This window comes from Siphateles boraxobius, unplaced genomic scaffold (genome assembly GCF_051911475.1).
Source record: "Siphateles boraxobius isolate OS27281-9 unplaced genomic scaffold, OSU_SipBor_1 19, whole genome shotgun sequence".
NCBI classification, from domain to species: Eukaryota; Metazoa; Chordata; class Actinopteri; order Cypriniformes; family Leuciscidae; genus Siphateles; species Siphateles boraxobius.
The window spans coordinates 25,869,770-25,889,435 of NW_027508799.1; the positions used below are offsets into that span (position 1 = coordinate 25,869,770).

The 19,666-nt window shown below is 38.8% G+C and overlaps 1 protein-coding gene across 1 annotated transcript; it reads right to left on the bottom strand.

Moving 5' to 3' along the window:
• Positions 1-1,399: 1,399 nt before the first annotated feature.
• Positions 1,400-18,855, bottom strand: cand1 (cullin-associated and neddylation-dissociated 1). The gene is made up of 15 exons (XM_077234569.1): positions 18,537-18,855; positions 16,361-16,504; positions 15,672-15,826; positions 15,376-15,499; positions 14,245-14,501; positions 12,934-13,039; positions 10,956-11,101; positions 6,477-6,769; positions 6,041-6,182; positions 4,301-5,794; positions 4,074-4,169; positions 3,822-3,991; positions 3,577-3,741; positions 3,029-3,136; positions 1,400-2,728 (listed from the first exon to the last, which is right to left on the bottom strand). The coding sequence occupies exons 1-15, from the start codon at positions 18,602-18,604 to the stop codon at positions 2,504-2,506; spliced, it is 3,693 nt and encodes a 1,230-aa protein (XP_077090684.1). The 5' UTR covers positions 18,605-18,855; the 3' UTR covers positions 1,400-2,503.
• Positions 18,856-19,666: the final 811 nt, after the last annotated feature.

Below are 19,666 nucleotides of genomic sequence, written 5' to 3' on the forward strand. Positions count from 1 at the left end.
GTTTGAAATGTTGATAACTTTCTGTGACATCTATCTGCTTTGACAGCTGTAAAATGTCTAAAATTAGTGTGAACAAGGCAACATTGCCGGCCTACATCTGTCCTGATGAGCGAACGATCACGTCTGTGCATTAGCCCTCACACCTCTAATGCAAATCAGGCCACTGTAAATTGGGCTTTAATAGCATTTGCGTGACTCATTAGCATGCAAATTGGAAGTGGATTAATTTAAGCGATGACAAACTGTTAATGTACTTTCATGCTTCCAGCAGTCCAGAAGCAGATCAAAACCATGTTTAGAACTCTTATGCCCTCATATTAGCCTGTTTGTGTCCTCTGTGGCATGTTGATATGATACTTTTACGTTTTTGTTAGCTTATAAAAATGAATTGCCATTTGTTCACCGTGCATGGGTAGAGTCGATGACCTTTACAGTGTTGCTTTGTTTTTCTAATGATCAACACAGACTGACTGAGGACAGACGTCAGAGCTGACCAGGTCTTCACATTATCGTTAATCATAAAATAATTGCAGGCTTGCAGCATGCTTCCAAGTTATACTTTGAATGATGAAAGCAAAGTTAACCTAATCGGAACGGATAACCACAATACTGCCAGGAACAGAAATTAAACCAAATAAGAGTAAATTTTGATTTCACGTTAACTTTACAATTACTCGCTCAAGAAATCAAAGGGAAAATTCTAAACCATTTGATACATCATAATGAAATCTTGGTAATCTGTGCTCAGAAAGATGAGCTCAATGTGACAAAGTGTTGCGGTGTTGCACAGGCAAACTTTTAACTTGCAGCGGAATATCTGCTCCATACTGCAGATTATTCTGGCCAAGGAATTCAAATAGTGCAGCAGTTTCTATGAACAGCTGTATATAAAAACGAAAAATAATGGAAAACATGTATGGACTTTATATTTGTCTTTAAGTATGATTCAGACTTGAGTTAAACAGAGATCAGCTACTATGAGCCTAAAAACATAAATGTGTTGCTACTAACCTTTTAATCAAATCCATAGTAGTTCTTCCTCAAAAGTGCTAATAAAAAAAACAAATAAAAAAATCTGTGTGCCTTAATTTCCAGAAGTAGAATTAAGTCAGCCAAGCAGATTGGAACTGGAAATTACAGCCAGCTCTTGTCATGTTTGTGAGCAATATGTATCAGCAATTATTTTTTTATTATTAACTTTCCATAAAATGAAATTTGGATGCAGGCAGCAATGAGCCTTTTATTGATTTTTTTCGGAGGAACATTGCCGTACTGTCGCACTTCAATGAATTTAAATGCTGTGCATGCATGACTACACAAATAAACCTAGATTGTGCATTATACACACTGTGATTTCCAGGGTATGGGATTCAAACTTCAGTCACCCGTTGATCAGCTATATGGTGAGATGTATGATGGTGTTTATTTGCCCAGCTTACAGATATCCTCAAAGAGAGACCTGCACATTAAACAGTACTCAAGAGTATTGCAGTAAATTAAACTAGCTCTATTTAAAAAAAAAAAAAAATTCCCAACAAATTTTACAGGTGAAGAGTTCAAACAAGGCAGCATCTTAATAGTGGATCTAAACAGCGAGAGCAACACCCTTATGGTTTCAGAATACAGTTGAGCACCTGATAAAATATTCTCCACTCATTTTATTCACAATATGTGCGTTCCATACACGGCAATATCTTCCCATAACAATGTTCAATGTCATATTTTACCTCTATATGCTGGAGCCAAACAAAATTGTCATCAAATAGAAAAAGAAAAATATGCAAATCGTGCGTAGCTGAATTCTCATTCTCTGGATGTGTGACATGCTTATGACTCGCAATTCTGCAGACAGTGGGAATGTAATGAAATGCAATGAAAGAAGAATAAGCAGCCACTCATCCAATTAACACCCTAAATATGCCACACATCTTCTGGATAATATTTCTAAGACTTATCTCCTTCTGTACTCAAGCTGTCAACAGTAAAAAGAAGAGAGATGACATTCAAATCGTACAAAAACCTAATAAAATTTGTCTGATAAGAAACATGACATGGGAAAAAAAATCATGGTTCTTAAACGATTCAAATTCACCGAGTGCTATAGTTTACCCCTGTAGATCCCGATTGGGTCGTCGGCAGCCTAGAATGTAAAGAACGAATCTCCCATGGTAACAAATACTGTGGTCAGAAATTATGTCTCAGAAACTATGAAAACGACGAGAAAAAAATTTTTATAAAAAAATGGTGGGGGAGGAATGGAGTACAATGACCGATTGAGGCAATTTCCTGTTGTTTATAGAAAAACAAAAGATTGTGGAAATAAGCTTTGAAGCTTAGTATGATGAATGTCTGTCCTTTCATTAGTTTTTTTTTTTCTTTTCTTAATTTTAGAATTTTCTTTTCCTCCTATTTTTGATTCAGTGCAATGCATGGAACAATACAAGGGTCCCACAGGGTTGGTTTTCTTTGTGGATTTTTGAAGTGGGCACATTGTTGTGGTCATTTAACTGGTGTCCATGGATTCCATATTAGCGCTGGTGGAGTCCCTCTGGATGCTGTCAAAGATGGCGGCCAGCTCAGGGTTGGAGCTGATTTGAGACTGGAACTCGCTCATTAGTGGGCTCTTCTCTGCCTCTGGGATGGTTAGCAAGGCCACTACAGCCCGCATGGCAGATCGTTTGAGCTCATCCTGCTTCTCAAACTCCTGCTTTACAGAGTTGGCTTTTACCTGGGAAAGAAAAGGTGTTATGAGCCAACTTCATAATTAGAAATCAAAGGGCTCAACACTTTTTGAGCAATTAATTGCCATGACTGTTTCATGACCTTTCCAGTTGTTTGTGATTACTGAGAAACAGGGAGAAAGAGGGGAATAGATGGGAAGGGGGAACAGGATCTGTAAATATTGCAAATCATATTCAAACTTTCACTTCCATAAGAAAACCCACAGATGTCTCAGATTTCCTCTATTTTCAATATACACAAAAATGCTTTATGTCTGATTTTATTGTTTGATAAATATCTGGCAAACCTTTGTGGTGCATGTTGCCCTGAGCGGCTCCACAAGTCTGTCCAACCTCTGTAACACTGCACTGGGACACAAACTAGATAATCTGGCCAGCATAAGGAACGTCAACATCTGTAAAGACATTTATAGAGCAAAAAGAACATTATGAATTATAAACCTTCATTGTGATTCATGAGCCTATGCACATATTTTAGTCCTACTATATCTTTGAAGTCCGTAGAAACTATCAAACACACATGGCTTGCTAGGTAAATGCATAACTTGATAAATCCTGTTTAAAGTGGGTAGGTAAACAATTTAAACCTAAAATACTACATTTTCTAGTACAAAGCACATCTATTTCATTATCATGAAAGCACACCTGGTAATAAGTACATTTAAAATAAAGTAGGATCACGTTTGTTGTCAATGCATTATGCATTTATGCCTTTGATGACCACACACTGAATTTTGTTAATCAATTCACTCTTTCATCTTATGTGGTCGCTAAATGATATGCATGGCAAAAGGCCTGTCTCATGAAAGATTCATGGATTACTCTGACAGCTTACCTTGATATCGTAATGGTCCTTAAGTCCATCTTCAACATGGTTTAAGAATTCAAAGATGTCAAGTCTGTCAAGGCAGCTGTCTAAAAGAGTGTACATGCATTCAAATGCAGCCTTCCGGATATCCAGACCATCGTCAACTGTGTGTTTGAAAGGACCCATCTCAACCTAGAAAGAGGCAATTACACTGAGCTTTGAGGCTTGAAAAAGACAGTAAAGCATTAGGCTTTGGACAAAGGTCAGATTACCTCTCTGATTAATTCTTTGCGCACTTTGGTCTCATTGTACAAATGAGGGAGAACTGTATCCAACAGGTCTCGAATAAGTGAAGGTTTGTTATGAGCTGCAGAGTTGAAGGTAACTAGAGCCACTCTTCGTACATTGAGGTCTGGATCTTCCAATGTTTTCAAGAAATCACCTAGAAGTATTTCAATATTATTACCATAAAAATCAGTTCTAAAAGTGTTTGACAGAATTCAAAAGTGCAAATTAGTACTTGCCTATGCAGTTTTTAAGAAGAGGGTCAATTGTCTGTGGGTGATCAGAAATTGTGAATTTAACAGCTGTAACTACTGAGCTCCTGGCATAAGATGATCCTGGGGAGAGAAAGAGAACACCTCTATCAAAACTTATATATATAACATATATATATATTTTTTTTTTATATTAAGAACTTTGAATTATCAGTGTTTTGATACAGATTTAACAAGCAGAGTTTGACGATCACCTGATAAGAGATAGCCTTTTAGCCTGGGCAGAAGAGTCTCTGGGTCGATAAGTGTTAACTTTCCCAGACATTCAGCTACCACGTTCCTTGTGCCTTCTTCTGTACACTCGCAGTGTTTGAGCAACAGCGCCCACACATTTTCTACATAGGGTTTGAGCCCTGCAACCGAGGCAGAGCTGATTATTTCCTTGAGAGAGTGCAACAGCAGGTACTGTCGCTTGGGCTGGCCAGAGATCTCTTGCAGGACAAAGGGCAGGTACTCCGGGAGGTTCCCCACGCTTATGCTGCCTAACGCATATGAAGCTGCCGACTTGACCTCTTCGCTGGCTGAAGAGAAGGCATCCAGGATGACCGTTTTCAGCTCAGGCTGGCCACTCAGATCAACATGATGACCGACCTCTCCCAGGGAAAGCAGAGCCAGCAATCTGATAGAGTCGGTGGAGCGCGAGTTCTTCACATCTTGAATGAACTGTCCCACCACTGCAGGGCCCTCTTTAGGACAAGCACGGGTGAGAGCGGCCACACACTTTGCAATGGAGTAGTAGGATTGCTTATGTGTGAGCGCTGCACTCTGGGCATACACAGGACCTGTTAGCATACGTAGCAGGTCCATGTAGCCCAAGCTGGCAGTTCCCGTGGCTACAAGAGCCTGGAAGAATTCCAGCATGGCACTAAGAGCGCCACCTTGCAGCAACGGTGAACGAACCAAAGCTATGAGTTCAGCCAAAATAGAGCCACTTATTTTAGACAGTGAGTCAGGGTGGACTCGTGCAAGCGTGGTGAGGAAGCTGATAGCCATCTGGGAGACATGCATATCACTTTCATTGATAAGAGGCGGCAGCTCAGCCAGTACAGCGTCGATCATGGCCGGTGTTACACTATCGCTGTAGTTCTTGACCAGAATGTCCAGTGCAGCCAGTGTGCTTAGTTTTAATGCTCGTTGGTTCTTACGCAGAAAGGAGGCAAGAATGGGAACAGCCTCACCCAAGATGGGCCTTAGGTTGATCTTCAGCGGCGAACCTGCGATGAGGGTGAGAGCTTTGACAGTGGTCAGCCTTGTTATCTCATTCTTCAGTCGCTCTAGGAAGATGAGGAGAGTGCCCGGTAGGTCTGCACCAAGGCTATCACCGAGGTTGCAAATAATTTGCCCCATACAAGAAATAGCTCGCTCCTTGACTTCCTGGTCGATATCTGCTGCCTTCAGCCTTTTAATGGTGCAAGCAAAAAGGTCAGTGATGTAGGGTGAGGCATCAAAAGCATCTGTTTGATCCAGGGGCCTTATGACTTTGACCAACTGCTGGGTGACCAGCAGTGCTTCAGAGGTGATCTTATAAAAGGGATCACCCACACAAGCAACTACAGGAGGCACTATAGCCTGAACATGGGGGTGGAAGACTTGAGGTTGATGGTTGCACAGGATCACATACAAGCAAGACAGGGCATCTATCTTCAGGTTTGAAGAGCTCGACTTATCGTTGAGGGAAAATATGATTCCTAGGTGGAATAAAATTCACAAATGTCACTCCAAATGCTAAAATATTTTCAAATATTGAGAAACTTAACATAATGGCTATGAAAGACTTCCAACAAAAAAAGACCAAACATTTCCAGGTTTACCCCATGGTGCTTTTATAAATGTCACAGGTAAAATGCTGATCACACTTGGCAAGAATTAAGCAAATGATCATGCAATGAATGACTACATGCTTTAACATGTAGTAGCTTGCCTGCGGCACATACCTGGGATGAGAACAGGAATGTGCTGTGTCAGGGCCCCTGGCAGCACATTTACTAATTCTGTCAGCATGTTGAAGCAGCACTGCCGGGTCTTAACACTTTTTTCCTTCATCTGTTTGTGCAATGCTTTCACTATCATGGAAACCTGCAAAGGCATACAAAACATCACACTCATGAATGAACTTTAATAATTAGGAATCCCAAATGTCTGGAGTAGTAGTTTTTGTCTCCAAATAGTCTTCAAAGTATATTACAATGAAGACCTATATTATACATATATAATAATATATTGCAAAAAACGTTACATAATTTTGACAAGTTTAGCAACAAGTCATTCATGTGCAAAATGTACATCAAAAACACAAACAACCAGGAAAGAATCTGTGTATATGTATGAACTAGCAGTCCTAGGTAAAAGAGAAAGTAAATTTTTCTCTACCTGAATTTGAAGCATTGTGAGAGGAGTCTCTCCCTGTTCCATGGCATCTGGGTCACAGAGCCAGCTCTGGGCAGGGCGTGTCTGCTTGAGTAGGGACAAGTAGGCATGGAACACATCCGCCTTCACGTTTTCTTCCCGCTCTTTGAAGCGGGCAATGAGCGCCGGTGAAACAGTGCGGTAGAACTCGGGTAACATCTCATGTCGTGTGCTCACCACAGCGTCCAAGCACTTTGCTCCTGCTCTCCTCACTTTCCAACTCATGTCGTCATCATCACTGTACTCATCATCACTTCCTGTTTGGAGTTAGATTATATTATAATCAAAGCCACTAATTTGAATAACTCCATCTGTTGCAACTGCTACAATTCATATTGTTCATATTTTATTCCATTTCGGCCAAAACAGTCGGCATATTATGTATGTAGATGCGTCTGGGTACTAGTGCTGCTCGATTAATCATATCGCAATCGCGATGTCAAGCCTACGCGATTATCAGAATCAGAAAGGGGGTTTATTCGCCCTGAATGTTTGTACAGACAAGGAATTTACTTTGGCAGGAAGGTTCATACATATAACATACAGGGTACAGGATAAGAACACAAAAATACACAAGAGTGTATAAACTAAGAGTTTATAGTTTAAAGTCTGTGCAACTATGGCAATGTTTATAATCAGTGTAAATATGGCATGGTTAAGAGTTTATAGTTCTAAGTTTAAAGAGGCCAGTAGCAGAAGGGAAGAAACAGTTCTTATGGCGTGAGGTGTTGGTCCATTATATGACGCAAAATGCTGCGATTTTATATGAACTAAACAAATTATGGCAGTTAGCGCAATTAACGCAGCATCTGTTAATTTTTGTCATCCTTTGGCTATTGTTACATGATCCCGCTCTAATTCATGCAAATGCTTTTAAACCATTCATGCGTGACAAGAAAGAAAAAAAAAAAAAGAAAAAAAACGCGCTGCATGTGAATGTCTTGTGATGAACGTAAAGAGTTGTGACTCGTGAGAGAATGAGGCGCGTGTGAGATCCACGTCTGGTCTTAAAAGGACAGTACACAGTAGCCACTAATTATCTCTGTCGTTAAAGTTAAACAAAGGGACCAGAGAAAAACACTCACTGCTCTTGACTAACTTTAATAAGGATTAGTCTATATATAATTTCTGTTTGAGAACTTTATTCAATTTCTGTATATGTCCTATCTATTAGACAGGAAGGGGACAGGCACATAAAAATTATGTGAGGGTTTCTTTTTTTTTGGGGGGTTTATGTGAGAATTGTTGAAAGCTCACTTAAATTAAAAGTTGTTATATTTTTGGAAGCCTAATAAATGTTTAAAAAAAATTGATAGCTTTCAATTGTAATGACGGAATCACTGTAATGTTGGATGGCTTTAATTAATGTTTAAAATTGTGTGTGTGGGGAAGGGGGGGCATTTTTATCCAGACATAAATGGCTTATTGATAATTATAGGCGTTATCGATTATTTAGTTGTTGTTGCTAGTTTGAGTTGAGAAATACAGATTTCAGCATTATCACTACTAATCTGTGCGCATTTTCCTTGAGGACCAAGCAAGTTGACTCATGAAACCATTTGTTTATTATTAGGGGTGTGCCATATCATACCGTCCACGATAATACCGGTATACATTTTTACATGATAAAAAAAGTGTCATATCGCGATATCAATGATATAGCGACGCAATGACGTATGGCGCATTTACGTTCCCTAGCACGCACAACAACAACACCTGTCTGAGCGGGAGAGCAGCCTGTCAGCCTCCGATGACGATTTAGCAATTTCACGAACAGCTTGAGTGTTCAGCGGGGCTGCCGACGCGCGTCTTCTCTCGCGTGCGTTTAGGAGTCGGGACATGACTGAATGTGCTCTTGCACAATCGGGCCATCAGTGCATCGTAACTAAAGTTTATAATTTTCAAGTCTTCTTGATTCTTATCAGTTTAAACATTCAAGTGGTTTTAAACCATCCAGTGTTTTCATCCAGTAAGCTACTCGCGCACCCTCTGAGAGAGTTGCACTGCGTGCATACATAGAGTACAGCTCGCGAGAAACTAAAGTTATTTTTCGCGGATTATATCGCTTTAATGGGGGGGAAAACGCAAAATTGTGTAAAACTTCCGGTCTTGGTGAGTATACTCATAAACACAGTCGGTTATGTATAAAACGCATGTGACAGTGTGACAGACAGTATAATGAAAACAGCAATGGATCCGTGCACTAGCTGTAAAAGTGACAGCAGCCATAGGCTATGCGTCTATCATTAATGTTGTCGTCAAAACAACAAAAGATAGCTTTAATTGTAATGAATGAGAATTATTAGCCTATGTATTTAATTTAATCAGGAAACAGAACTAAAATACTGTGTTATTTTACATTTGATTACTTTATTATGTTTGTGTAGTATTTCTGAATACTGGTGTTAGACCAACACACATTTAACATTTAATTCAAAGATTGAAATCAAGCTTCCTTGTGTTGTGTAAACTCTTTAACAACAAAATTACCACGTAAAAACGCAATGAGTGAGCAAACATTTAGGCGAGATAAACATAATAAGAAAAATTTCAACAACAACAAAAAAAATGTCTATATCGTCATAAATATCATTATCGCAAATATTCTTGAAATATCGTGATATAATTTTGAGGCTATATCGCCCACCCCTATTTATTATATCGCAATCACAATATTGACATAAATAATCGCAATACGACATTTTCCCCAAATTGTGCAGCCCTACTGGGTACCAAGACACATCTCAAGCTAATCAAGCAGCCACAAAAATTATTTCATTGTAAAACACTCAGAGAGTGTGGAACATATAGGGCTACAAGTTTGTCCCCTGAACCACAAAACAAAAAAGCATGGACTTCTGAAGTGTGGACTTTTAAGACAAAAACAAACATACCCTCAAATCTGCTGCCAAACTGTACAAGACTCCTAAGGCGCTTACAAACTAGTGCAGTTAGCACTAGGGCTGTGCAATTAATCGAATTTCGATTTCAATTTCGATTTTGGCTCCCAACGATCTCCAAAATAGTACAATCGATTAAAAAACGATTATTTTGTCCTGTGTTCTGAATGACTCGCACACACGCACATCCGCCTCTCCTGAAGCCATAAACTCTCTCAGCCTATACAGTCATAAACTGCAAGCACAATAAACTTCACAATAACAATTGGCTAATTTAATATAGACTGGAGTGAGACCATAGACGTATCTCGAACTGTCGCAGATCTCTGCTCGATCACTGTAGCGCCTCAGTTAAAGCGAACGGCAGCGCGAGCGCACATGACCTGATCATCTGTTTAATAAATTGTCCTTTATAAAGGCAAAAAACGCCCTGGTGACCCCCTACAACAAATTAATTTGTAAACATGTCACCTTTTTCACCACTTGTGAGTTTGCAGGTCTGTTTAATAGTTAAAAAAATACAATAAATGTTCACATTTAGATTTTTTTTAAGAGTTGTTGAAAGGTGTCTTTTAATAAATGCAACACGTTCCCAAAGTCATGTAAAATAATCGTGTAACATAATCGTGATTTCAATACTGACCAAAATAATCGTGATTATGATTTTTTCCATAATCGAGCAGCCCTAGTCAGCACAATTGAAAAGAAAACAGCAAATAGGTACGAATATGATTCATGGATGAAAATGACACTCTAATAGGGGAGAATTTAAAAATCCTTGATGCCAAAAAAGATCAAGTAGAACAAAGGCAGTCATGAATGTATTGAATATCTAACTCAAGCTTTAGGACAGGGGCTTGTCATTATAGTCTGCTCCTGTCAAATTCTGGGGGTGCAGCAACCCATATTTCTTGAACCATGCTTCCACATGGAAAACTTCATTCCAACACCTTTAACATGCAACGCTGAACACATCCACACTCAGTTGTGCTTCAGAGCACTAATGGTTAAATAAAGCATTTTCACTCAGAGAATGCACAACCTCTGTCAAAGAAAGTGGCACGACATGCTCAAAACATGCATTAAGGAGGGTGAAAAGGTGCCGGCTTGACAATCTCTAAGGTGCCAGAGGAATGGTGGCAAATGTTTAAGCCTGTCTAGTCATTACAGGACAATCAGTACCCCCAAACCAATCTCAGAGCCAATTTTATCAGCTGTGAAAGCGTAGCCATTATTTAAAGCTGCTAGAACAGACTAGTTACCACCGTCCATTCCTTCCAACAAGAAGCTGAATTCTGATGGTCTTTGCAGAGGTCCAACTTTTTTTTGTCTTCAAACATGGACAGACTGTCTTCTCTGACTGCTGTATTACCAATATGGTGCTTTCATTGTTATTACTGTTATGCAACAAGCAGAGGCTAACACACACCAGAACTAACAAACTGAGGTGGTAACTTACAGCTAAACAGACTCTTTTGGTTTGGGAGAGAGAATAAATCCTTCTTCCCTCAGACAGAGAGGAGAAATGAGCCCCGCCTCGTACCTTGATAATCTTCGTCTACACCATCGGCATCCATTGCATTCTCATCTTCATCCTCGTCGTCATAGTTGTAGTTGGGGTCATAGGTCAGATACTTAAGACAGATGCTAATGACTGTTGGGACATGTGGGTAGACTTCTTTTGGACACCTGGGAATCAAAAGTTTTTTTTAATTAACATATAACACATGATATATATGTTTTATTTGTGTACAGTCAGGTAACAGGGAAACTTCAAGATTACAGCTTTTCAATGGCTACGTATTTGTTGTTAATATTTCATTTAATGTATTCATTTAGCTGACGCTTTTATCCAAAGCGACTTACAATTGCTATATTTCAGAGGTCGCACACCTCTGGAGCAACTAGGGGTTAAGTGTCTTGCTCAGGGACACATTGGTGTCTCACAGTGGATTCGAACCCAGGTCTGTCACACCAAAAGCATGCATCTTATCCACTGCGCCATCACCAATATTCTTATTATCTATACTACTACTACTAAACAGCAGAATAACTTTTTAATAACCAAATTTTTTCTTTTCTTTTTTTTCCCTTTCACTCTCTGGTCCAACTCATCTATTATAATTAGGGCTGGGTACCGAGTTCGGTACTTTTTAGGTACCGACCGAATTGCCTCGATACTACCGAGTACTGAAACATGTCTTGTTTTTCGGTACCTAAGTGGTTAATCTCGTTAACGTCAGTGAAACAATAAGCATGAAGCATGATTGGCTGTGGCGGAGAAACACTAGTTATTACGGCTGCCCAGAGACGTGGCTCGTCGCACGTGAGGCTGTAGTGTGTGTGTGTGTGTGTGTGTAAGAGAGAGTGTAAGCGTCCCAACCCAGATAGATAGAAAATATGTGGAAATGATCAAAAGTGTACCCATGTACCAGACTCGGTACCAGACTCGATGCCAGAAGCACGCGATGCACTATTATCGACAAGATAATTGCTGCCAAGACCGGCAACACGATAAATCTGATAAGGCACTTAAAAGTGCACAGAATACACTTTTCAAAGTTTATCCGTCTTCGACTGCAAGAACTGGAGCGTGTCACAAATGAACCGAAACTCAGCATATAGGATACTTGCCTCACGTCACAGACATGAGAAATAGTCCTATAGACGGTCAAAATGTCCAATTTTAAACGAAACAATTAGAGATAAATAGTTTGATTACCTAATCCATATAGGCGTGCGCGCGTTCACTACTGCAGGAATGACGAGTAAGCACCGCCATTTTCATCTTTGCAGCCAACACACTTGGTAAACACTTGTTCATTAATAAACAATTAAAATATCTCTTTGCTATTGTTTCCCAACACATCCATAATCATTAGGCTACTTTTGCCAGTGCTTTGCGGCAAGCTTCATGTGCACTGAGCGTGAGGCATCGCGTCCCCCAGTAGCCTATATTTAATTCAATTCCCATTTATTTGTAGGGTATAGCATTTTTTACAATACATATTGTTTCAAAACAGCTTTACAGCAAATGCATGTGTCTAAATTACAATTTAGAGTGATCTGTTATCAGAGGTGACTGTGTGTAATGCATTTCAATTAATTTTCATTCAGTTTAATTGTTAAACAATACATTAAGTTAAGGCTGAGACAATGAGCTCATTGAAGTAAAGAATACATGTTGTTAAATGATTAGGAAACATAGAAAACTAGAAAACATAGAAAACATTGGTGCACTTTTACAGACTCAAAATATGAGTGTAAAAAAAGTCAACAAACTGAAATAATAAAAGTTTTTTTAGGTAATGTTATATTGTTAAAACTGGTTTCATAAAATTGGTTTCGAAAAAAGTATCGTTCAGGAACCGGTATCGAAGTCAAGGTATCGGTATCGAAGATTTTGTCACAATACCCAGCCCTAATTATAATATCATGAGAAACAAACTTACATTTTCATAGAAAATATAATTTTCTGGTATCACAAATGTAGACGTAGATGACAGTAAATGTAGACTAACCTTCTTACGAAAGACTCAAAAGCTTGTATGCAGTATTCCCTCAGTTCATCATCATCAACATTGCAGAATTTCACCACCAATGGGATGATCTTCTCCAAATACTCACCTGCAGGATAAAATCAGCATGTAGACATTACCATCGTTACACACACATCAGAAAGTTGCAAAGCTTAACATCAAACTGTAATAATTCATTGTGAAATAAAAATGAGTTTGGAGGACTGCAAGATAAAGGCCTTGCTGTTTTCAGCACAATCAAAGAAAAAAATCTTAAGATGACAAAAAGACTTAATTAAAACTGTAGCGCCAAGAGATAGCTACAAAACAACTGAGTGCATTCCACTGAAGTAATCTTGAGCATCTTAATCGCAGCTGTCTTTGTTTCATCAAACGTAGGCGGTAATTGGCTGATGGGTACCGGCGCACCACAGCAGCAAACCTAAATGACTTTTCACTTCATTTCATTTGTGCCAAATGGCCTGCCTTAGCAGCGCTGCAATGGAACAACGTTGATGACAAGGTGACGGGTAATAACAACCGTACTGGAGATTGTTCTATCTCCTGTCACACAATTACATTCTGGCAATTTGTTCGGTCAAATTCCAAAGAGAGTTGACTTCAAGCTTATACCCCCTATATATAATCATGCTGTGGGGGTGGAACCGTGGAAATGTAGAAAACGGTAAAAGTTGTGAATAATTACGAATAACTTCAAAGTGTTTTATTATTGTATCAATTATTAAAAACTTTGGAAAAGAGAAATCAACGAATTGTCTTTGAATGACGTCAAAATACTTCTTGCCAAAGAAAAACTGATGGGAAGAGAGATGGCACACCACGGCTTGAATAACGTCTACTGCTCATCAACCTGAGCAATCATAAAGTGAAATGTAATCAAGATTCGATGTCAACACTGGTGACCTCAATCTTGAGTGAAACATTTTCTATCATAAGAAAGGACTCCAGACTTCAAGATCAAGCCATGGTAAAAAGGCAATACCTAGGAGGGGAGGATATCATTACACAAATGTATTTAGACTATGCTTTAAGCAAAAAAACAGCTATTGTAATAATTGGATCATTTTCATTAAAGATCTTTGAGGATGGCTTTGATTTGCTTTAGCTCATTCCAGCAAAGGCTAAATTACAGCATCAGTGGTGAAACTAATAGCTGTATGAGAAGATCACAGATGATGGCTTCAATAAGTGCACCCTAAAATTGCTTTCAGCACTTAAAGAGTAACTGAGATGAGGTCTTGAACCCTGAAGACATTAAGTTATCTGAGGTCTGTAAGAACGGGGGAGCCTCACCGATTCTGTGGCCAGCTTGTCTGCTGATGGCAGCAATACACTGGATGTAAGTGCGCGTGGTTGACATGGAGTCATTGCGTGAGAGCTCGGATAGTAAGTGCTCGATGAGGTCTACGAAAACCAAGTTTCCGCAGCTCATGACCAGGTGTCCCAGGGCTATGATGGTCCTCTTCCTTACTGCCAGGCGAGGGCTTGTCAGTTGAGGCAGCAGACAGCTCAGAATGGAAGGGTGGAAATTCACTAAGAGGCCTCCTTGTCTGGATGATTAAACACAAACAATCATGTTAGATATTCAAAAGAAGAGATTGTTGCAAAGACCACATAATGACCACTAATTTGGTTGGTTTATCTTTTTTATTAGATTATAACATACTAACACTCCTACTATTTCTGCAGTATACTGCATGTATAGCTAATTTCCCTCCAAAAACTACAACTATAAATTTAGAATAAACAATGTTATCATCCATTGGTGTGGATGTGAATACAGTTGTTATAGTTTTCATTCTTAGGGTGAACAAGCTTCAAATCCTAAACATGGGAAAATAAATGCTTCATGTTTAAATTATTCTGTGTATTCTGTGTCAATTGGTGAAGCATGACCTTAGTAATGGTTTGGTTGTGGATTCAATTCCCATGGCACAGAAACTGGCAAAAAATCTCAAAGTCGCTTTGGATAAAAGCATCTGCCTAATGAAAGTGTGCAAGTATAACTGCAAAATGGATTCACCCAAGTCTCAGAATCAGAATGAGCTTTATTGCCAAGTGTGCTTGCACACACAAGGAATTTGTTTTGGTACTGAGGCTTCCAGTGGACATATACAAATACAAATACAACATGAAACATAATACTACAAATTATAAGAATAAAAAATAAAAATATAAATATATGAGAATAAAACTGCCATTAGTAACCACACAACAGAGCCGAGCGTCAGCATCTAAACTAAAAGACCTTTATAGTATACTCAGCTTGGTGAACTGAGGAAAAAGACAACTGAGAACGGTCACAGAGGGGAGATGCGTGTGCACAAACACATCAAGAAATTACCTGGCAGGAGCCCATGTGCACTCAAAAGCACAATTGGTCTAAACAAGAGCAGCAGTCATCACATGGCTTGTCTGACATACCTGCACAGCATGTCTGCCATGATGTCCAATGCTTCCAACTGAACTGAGACATCCTCCTGCTTGGCAATGGCACTTGTGAGGCGGCCTGTAATCTTTTTGCAAACGCTAGCAGCAAGGGCAGAGCCTAAAGCAAACAGAAATGGACTTAGCAGGCAAGATGGCACATGAAAATAACTAAATATAGCCATAAGCATGTGAATGAATTCTTTGCACTTTAAATCACAATATAGAGGATAAAAACACAGTTGGGGAATACAACTGCATTAATAGTATTACACAGGGAAAGCTTGTTTTACCGCTGGACGCTGGCGGGAGCTCTCCAATCACCGTTTTGAGGCCGATACTAGAAATATCTCGAAGCTGCTCCTTATCTGATAACATGTTTGTACACAATGTATCAACAATGGTTTCGACCTGGTACTCCTTCACTTTGCTGACAAGTGGGCCCAAACTGCAAGAAATAGGGACTTTTAGTTCAACCTGTGAAATACTTCAGATTTGTCTATTACTATGCAATGTATACATTTGGATTTGGTTTGCTTGCAAAAATGTCTGCACTGCAAAATGGTACATTACAATTTTTTTCTGTTTAGCATACAAGTCAGTGTTAATCCATTCGCAAGATGGCTTTAACTGCCATAAGGTTTAAAAAGAGTTGTTGTTTACTTGTATTTCAGCACAAAGACCAAATTAAATGATAAAAGATTACTGTGACTTATTCATTCAATCCCTTCAAAACTATCTAGGGGGAAAAAATAGAGGTTAATCTCAAAGGCTAACAACCGAGATAAATCAAAGTAAAAAAAACAGCAATACCTCTCACTAAATCACTGTGGCATGAATCAATTTCACATTAAAACAATTTCAGAGAACAAACTGAAGCAAATTCATGAAGGACATACTGAAAACCCCCAAGTAAGAGAAGCTTTCAAGTTCATCCAAGCACAGAAGGACTGAAACAATTGAACAATGGCAAAAAGCTTACCATTTTACAGCCAGATTCTGAACTTCTCCGTTCTTGTCCTCCAGGAGCTTTAAAATCATTTTGACCACCTTCCGTTCACTATCATCATCCAGCTTTATGGAATCCTTCTGCAACTCGGACATCAAATCATTGGTGGCCATGAATCTGAGGGAATAAACAAGGACTTGTTATGAATCATTTATCAGTTTACTTTTTTTTTTTTTTTGAAGAAAGAGTTTCTCCCACCAAAATGTAAACCTTGTGAGCAATCCCTACCCTCCAACCACCTGTCATATAAAGAAATGTTTCATTGTCCAACCATTTTCCGATGAATAAAAATCAAGCATCAGCATTTTGTAACTTTTCACGTAACTTCAGCACTGGATGGCTACTATAAAGAGGACTAGAAAAAGAATGGCAGGGGCTGCTGGCATTATGTCAAAGCAGATGGACTGACTGAAGCATTTTCACCTTTTCATCTCACTTGTCATGGTTTGCTAAATTCATAATCCACTTCTGAGCTAAAACTGGAGTGGATTAAAATGAAATCTTGTCTTTGGGTGCAAACATCAAAGCCTCAGCACAAAACCTTATATGTGATGTGAGCGAAAACCCTCTGCATACCCTAATACGTGCCATCTCTCTCTCTCTCTCTCTCTCTCTCTCTCTCTCTCTCACACACACACACACACACACACACACACTAAGTTCTAAAACCGTCTGCTTTGGCATATATTTGAAGGCATGGAATCTCTTATTCCAGAGAGCCTAAGTAAGAATGAATAATGCATGAGACGCACGCTCCTACAGTAGGGCGGAGAGAGAGAACGCCAGCACACACCAACAGAAGAGACCTAGAATGGTGTGTAAGCAAAATGTTCCCAGGGGTAAAATCTTGTGAAATTCAGAAAGAGGTGGAATGAGAACAGCAAGTGGTTTGACGTGAATGACAAGCAGGGTAGACTCTGGAAATATGATCCGAAGGCTGCATTAGTACTATTCATTTGAAAACTCCTGTCAGATATGTATAAAACTCACAAACCATTAACCTCCTGTTGGCTGCTGTTGAATATACTGACATCTTTAACGGAATCGCCCAAAAGAAAGAAAAGCATGTCAGAACACATTACAAATTGTAACTGTATAGACCATTTAGATTAGGAACTACAATTTCATGATAATCATTATCCTTTTAAACAGTTATCAACATATTTACACGTGCTTCTGGCCTTGACAGCATTTCAAACCCGACAAGTATTCTCAGAACAAAGTCAATGAGGACCTTTGCAGAATTACAGGTATAACATTGAGGGAAATATACATCATCATAATTTAATAGGCTATATATATATTAAAAAAAAACTCTTTTCAAATGTTCCCATCATATTAAAACATTCCGCAGAGACTGTAACTTACAAAGGACAAGTCAACTTCTGCCTTAAGTGTTAGTCTGCACAAGATAACAAATACAAGATTAACGACTGAATATAATAAGTAAATGGTAAAAGAATGGCATGTCAAACCTGTTTTAACTTAAATATATAAACGATACAATTTTCTCTGAAACACTGAATGCAGAGATCCTAATCAAAGAAAAACCTTGAATTCAATGTCAATTCTACACAATACCAACTTCTCCAAACAGCTCATGTAAGTTAGATTCTATGCACATTTAATGGACGCTCACTTATGCTAATATTAGCCAACTTATACGAAGACGAGGAAAGTAAATTACACAAAATGACATCAAATGCTGCAATGACTCAACAACTCTGCTAATTTTGTCTATTGTTTGGAATAAATAATTGTACAAATGATATGACAGTTCGAGAGCAGTGCCACCAAAAATAAATGCTAAGGCTAATAGGCTAACACTAGCTTGCTAACATCCACACTAAAACACACATTTGACAGCTTATATTCCAACATGAGAGGGCAAATTAACAAGTTATAGCCGTGAATGCATGGCCTATGCACAATTTTAAACGGTAAAAAATCCAAATAAATCCCCGTACAGTATGAGTTAGCTTGTTAGCCTAGCATGTCAATCTAAACAACAACAGGGGCGCGATACGAGGCCTAAAACTTTCTGCGATCGCTTCATTATTTATTAAAACATTCAAACGCCATCACAAGCCCTGCAAATAAACGTGCATGATCTTCAACACTCGATCTACACATGTGCATTACGACTGACCTGAAATCCTTGTCGCTGGATGTCATTTTCTCCAAAAGATTAGAGATGTGGTACGAGGCACTCGCCATGTTTGCAGTCAGGAAAACCACTTGTGTGTGTGTTTAGGGCCAGAATGATTTAGTTCGCCTCTTTTTTGAAGGTTTAAAGGTGTGTAAAGTACAAGACGAATATCCAGAGTTTGTTGTGCAGGTAGGTGATCAGCAGCAGCTGTGCGGGGAAGAGCAGACGCTCATGCCTTGAGTTTGGATGGGTTTGAATGGAGGTGCTGCTCGCTTCTGCAGGAGGGAGGAGCTCCGACGAGACATACACTACTGTCTATGAGAAGACCTAGAAAGAGTGGGGCCGTGTTTCGAAACCTAGTGAGCTGCCTACTTGGATAGCATGAGTACTCCATCTTTTGGACATCTTTTTTTTTTTTTTTTTTTTTGGTGATGACAGGTAAAAATATTCTCATAATACTCAAATAACTTAACATGATCCTTTATTGTATTGTAAGAATTGTATGATTCACTCATGTGCTGTTATCTGTCCCCGAACTGTCTAGGTTAGTAGGCAAATGCACATATTTAAAAAATCTCTATAAGTTAAGTTATTAGTATAACTTGTTGGCCAAATTTTTACTTTGATTGTGAAGGGTTACATTTTAAGGGTTACATCTTTTTAGATTTAATTAATATTTCACATTTGCATGTTTTGGACAATATATATATGTGGGCTATGTATGTATGTAGGCCTATGTATGTATATATATTATTATTATATATAATAAATTATATTATATATATTTTGCACAGTATATAGGGTGATATCAGCTAAATTGGGCCACTTTTTGGTAAATCGTTTGGGACAATAATACAATACCAAATATGCCTTTTGCATGCGTTTTAATGATTAATGACTGTTTTTGATAATTTTGTTTTGAAATTATGTAATAAAATATAATTATTTAGGCCCTACATTTCTTGAAACATCAGCTGTGCCAACTTTTTTTGCATGAGCAGTTTCAGGTAAAATGGGCCATTTGTTTCAGGTAAAATGGCCCAGTCAAACTGCAAAGGGAAATAGTAATTTATTCTCAATTTTAATTTTAAAAGACAATTGCTTATACAGCCACATGACATTTAAACTGC

Bases quoted from the DNA above. Each gene is read 5' to 3' on its own strand.
- cand1 (XM_077234569.1), bottom strand. From the start codon at position 18,604: ATGGCGAGTGCCTCGTACCACATCTCTAATCTTTTGGAGAAAATGACA. The intron at 15,827-16,360 runs GTAAGCTTTTTG...TATTTCTTGCAG, and splicing joins CAGAATCTGGCTGTAAAATG to TTTGGGCCCACTTGTCAGCA. The intron at 3,742-3,821 runs GTAATCTGACCT...GCCTCTTTCTAG, and splicing joins GCAAAGAATTAATCAGAGAG to GTTGAGATGGGTCCTTTCAA.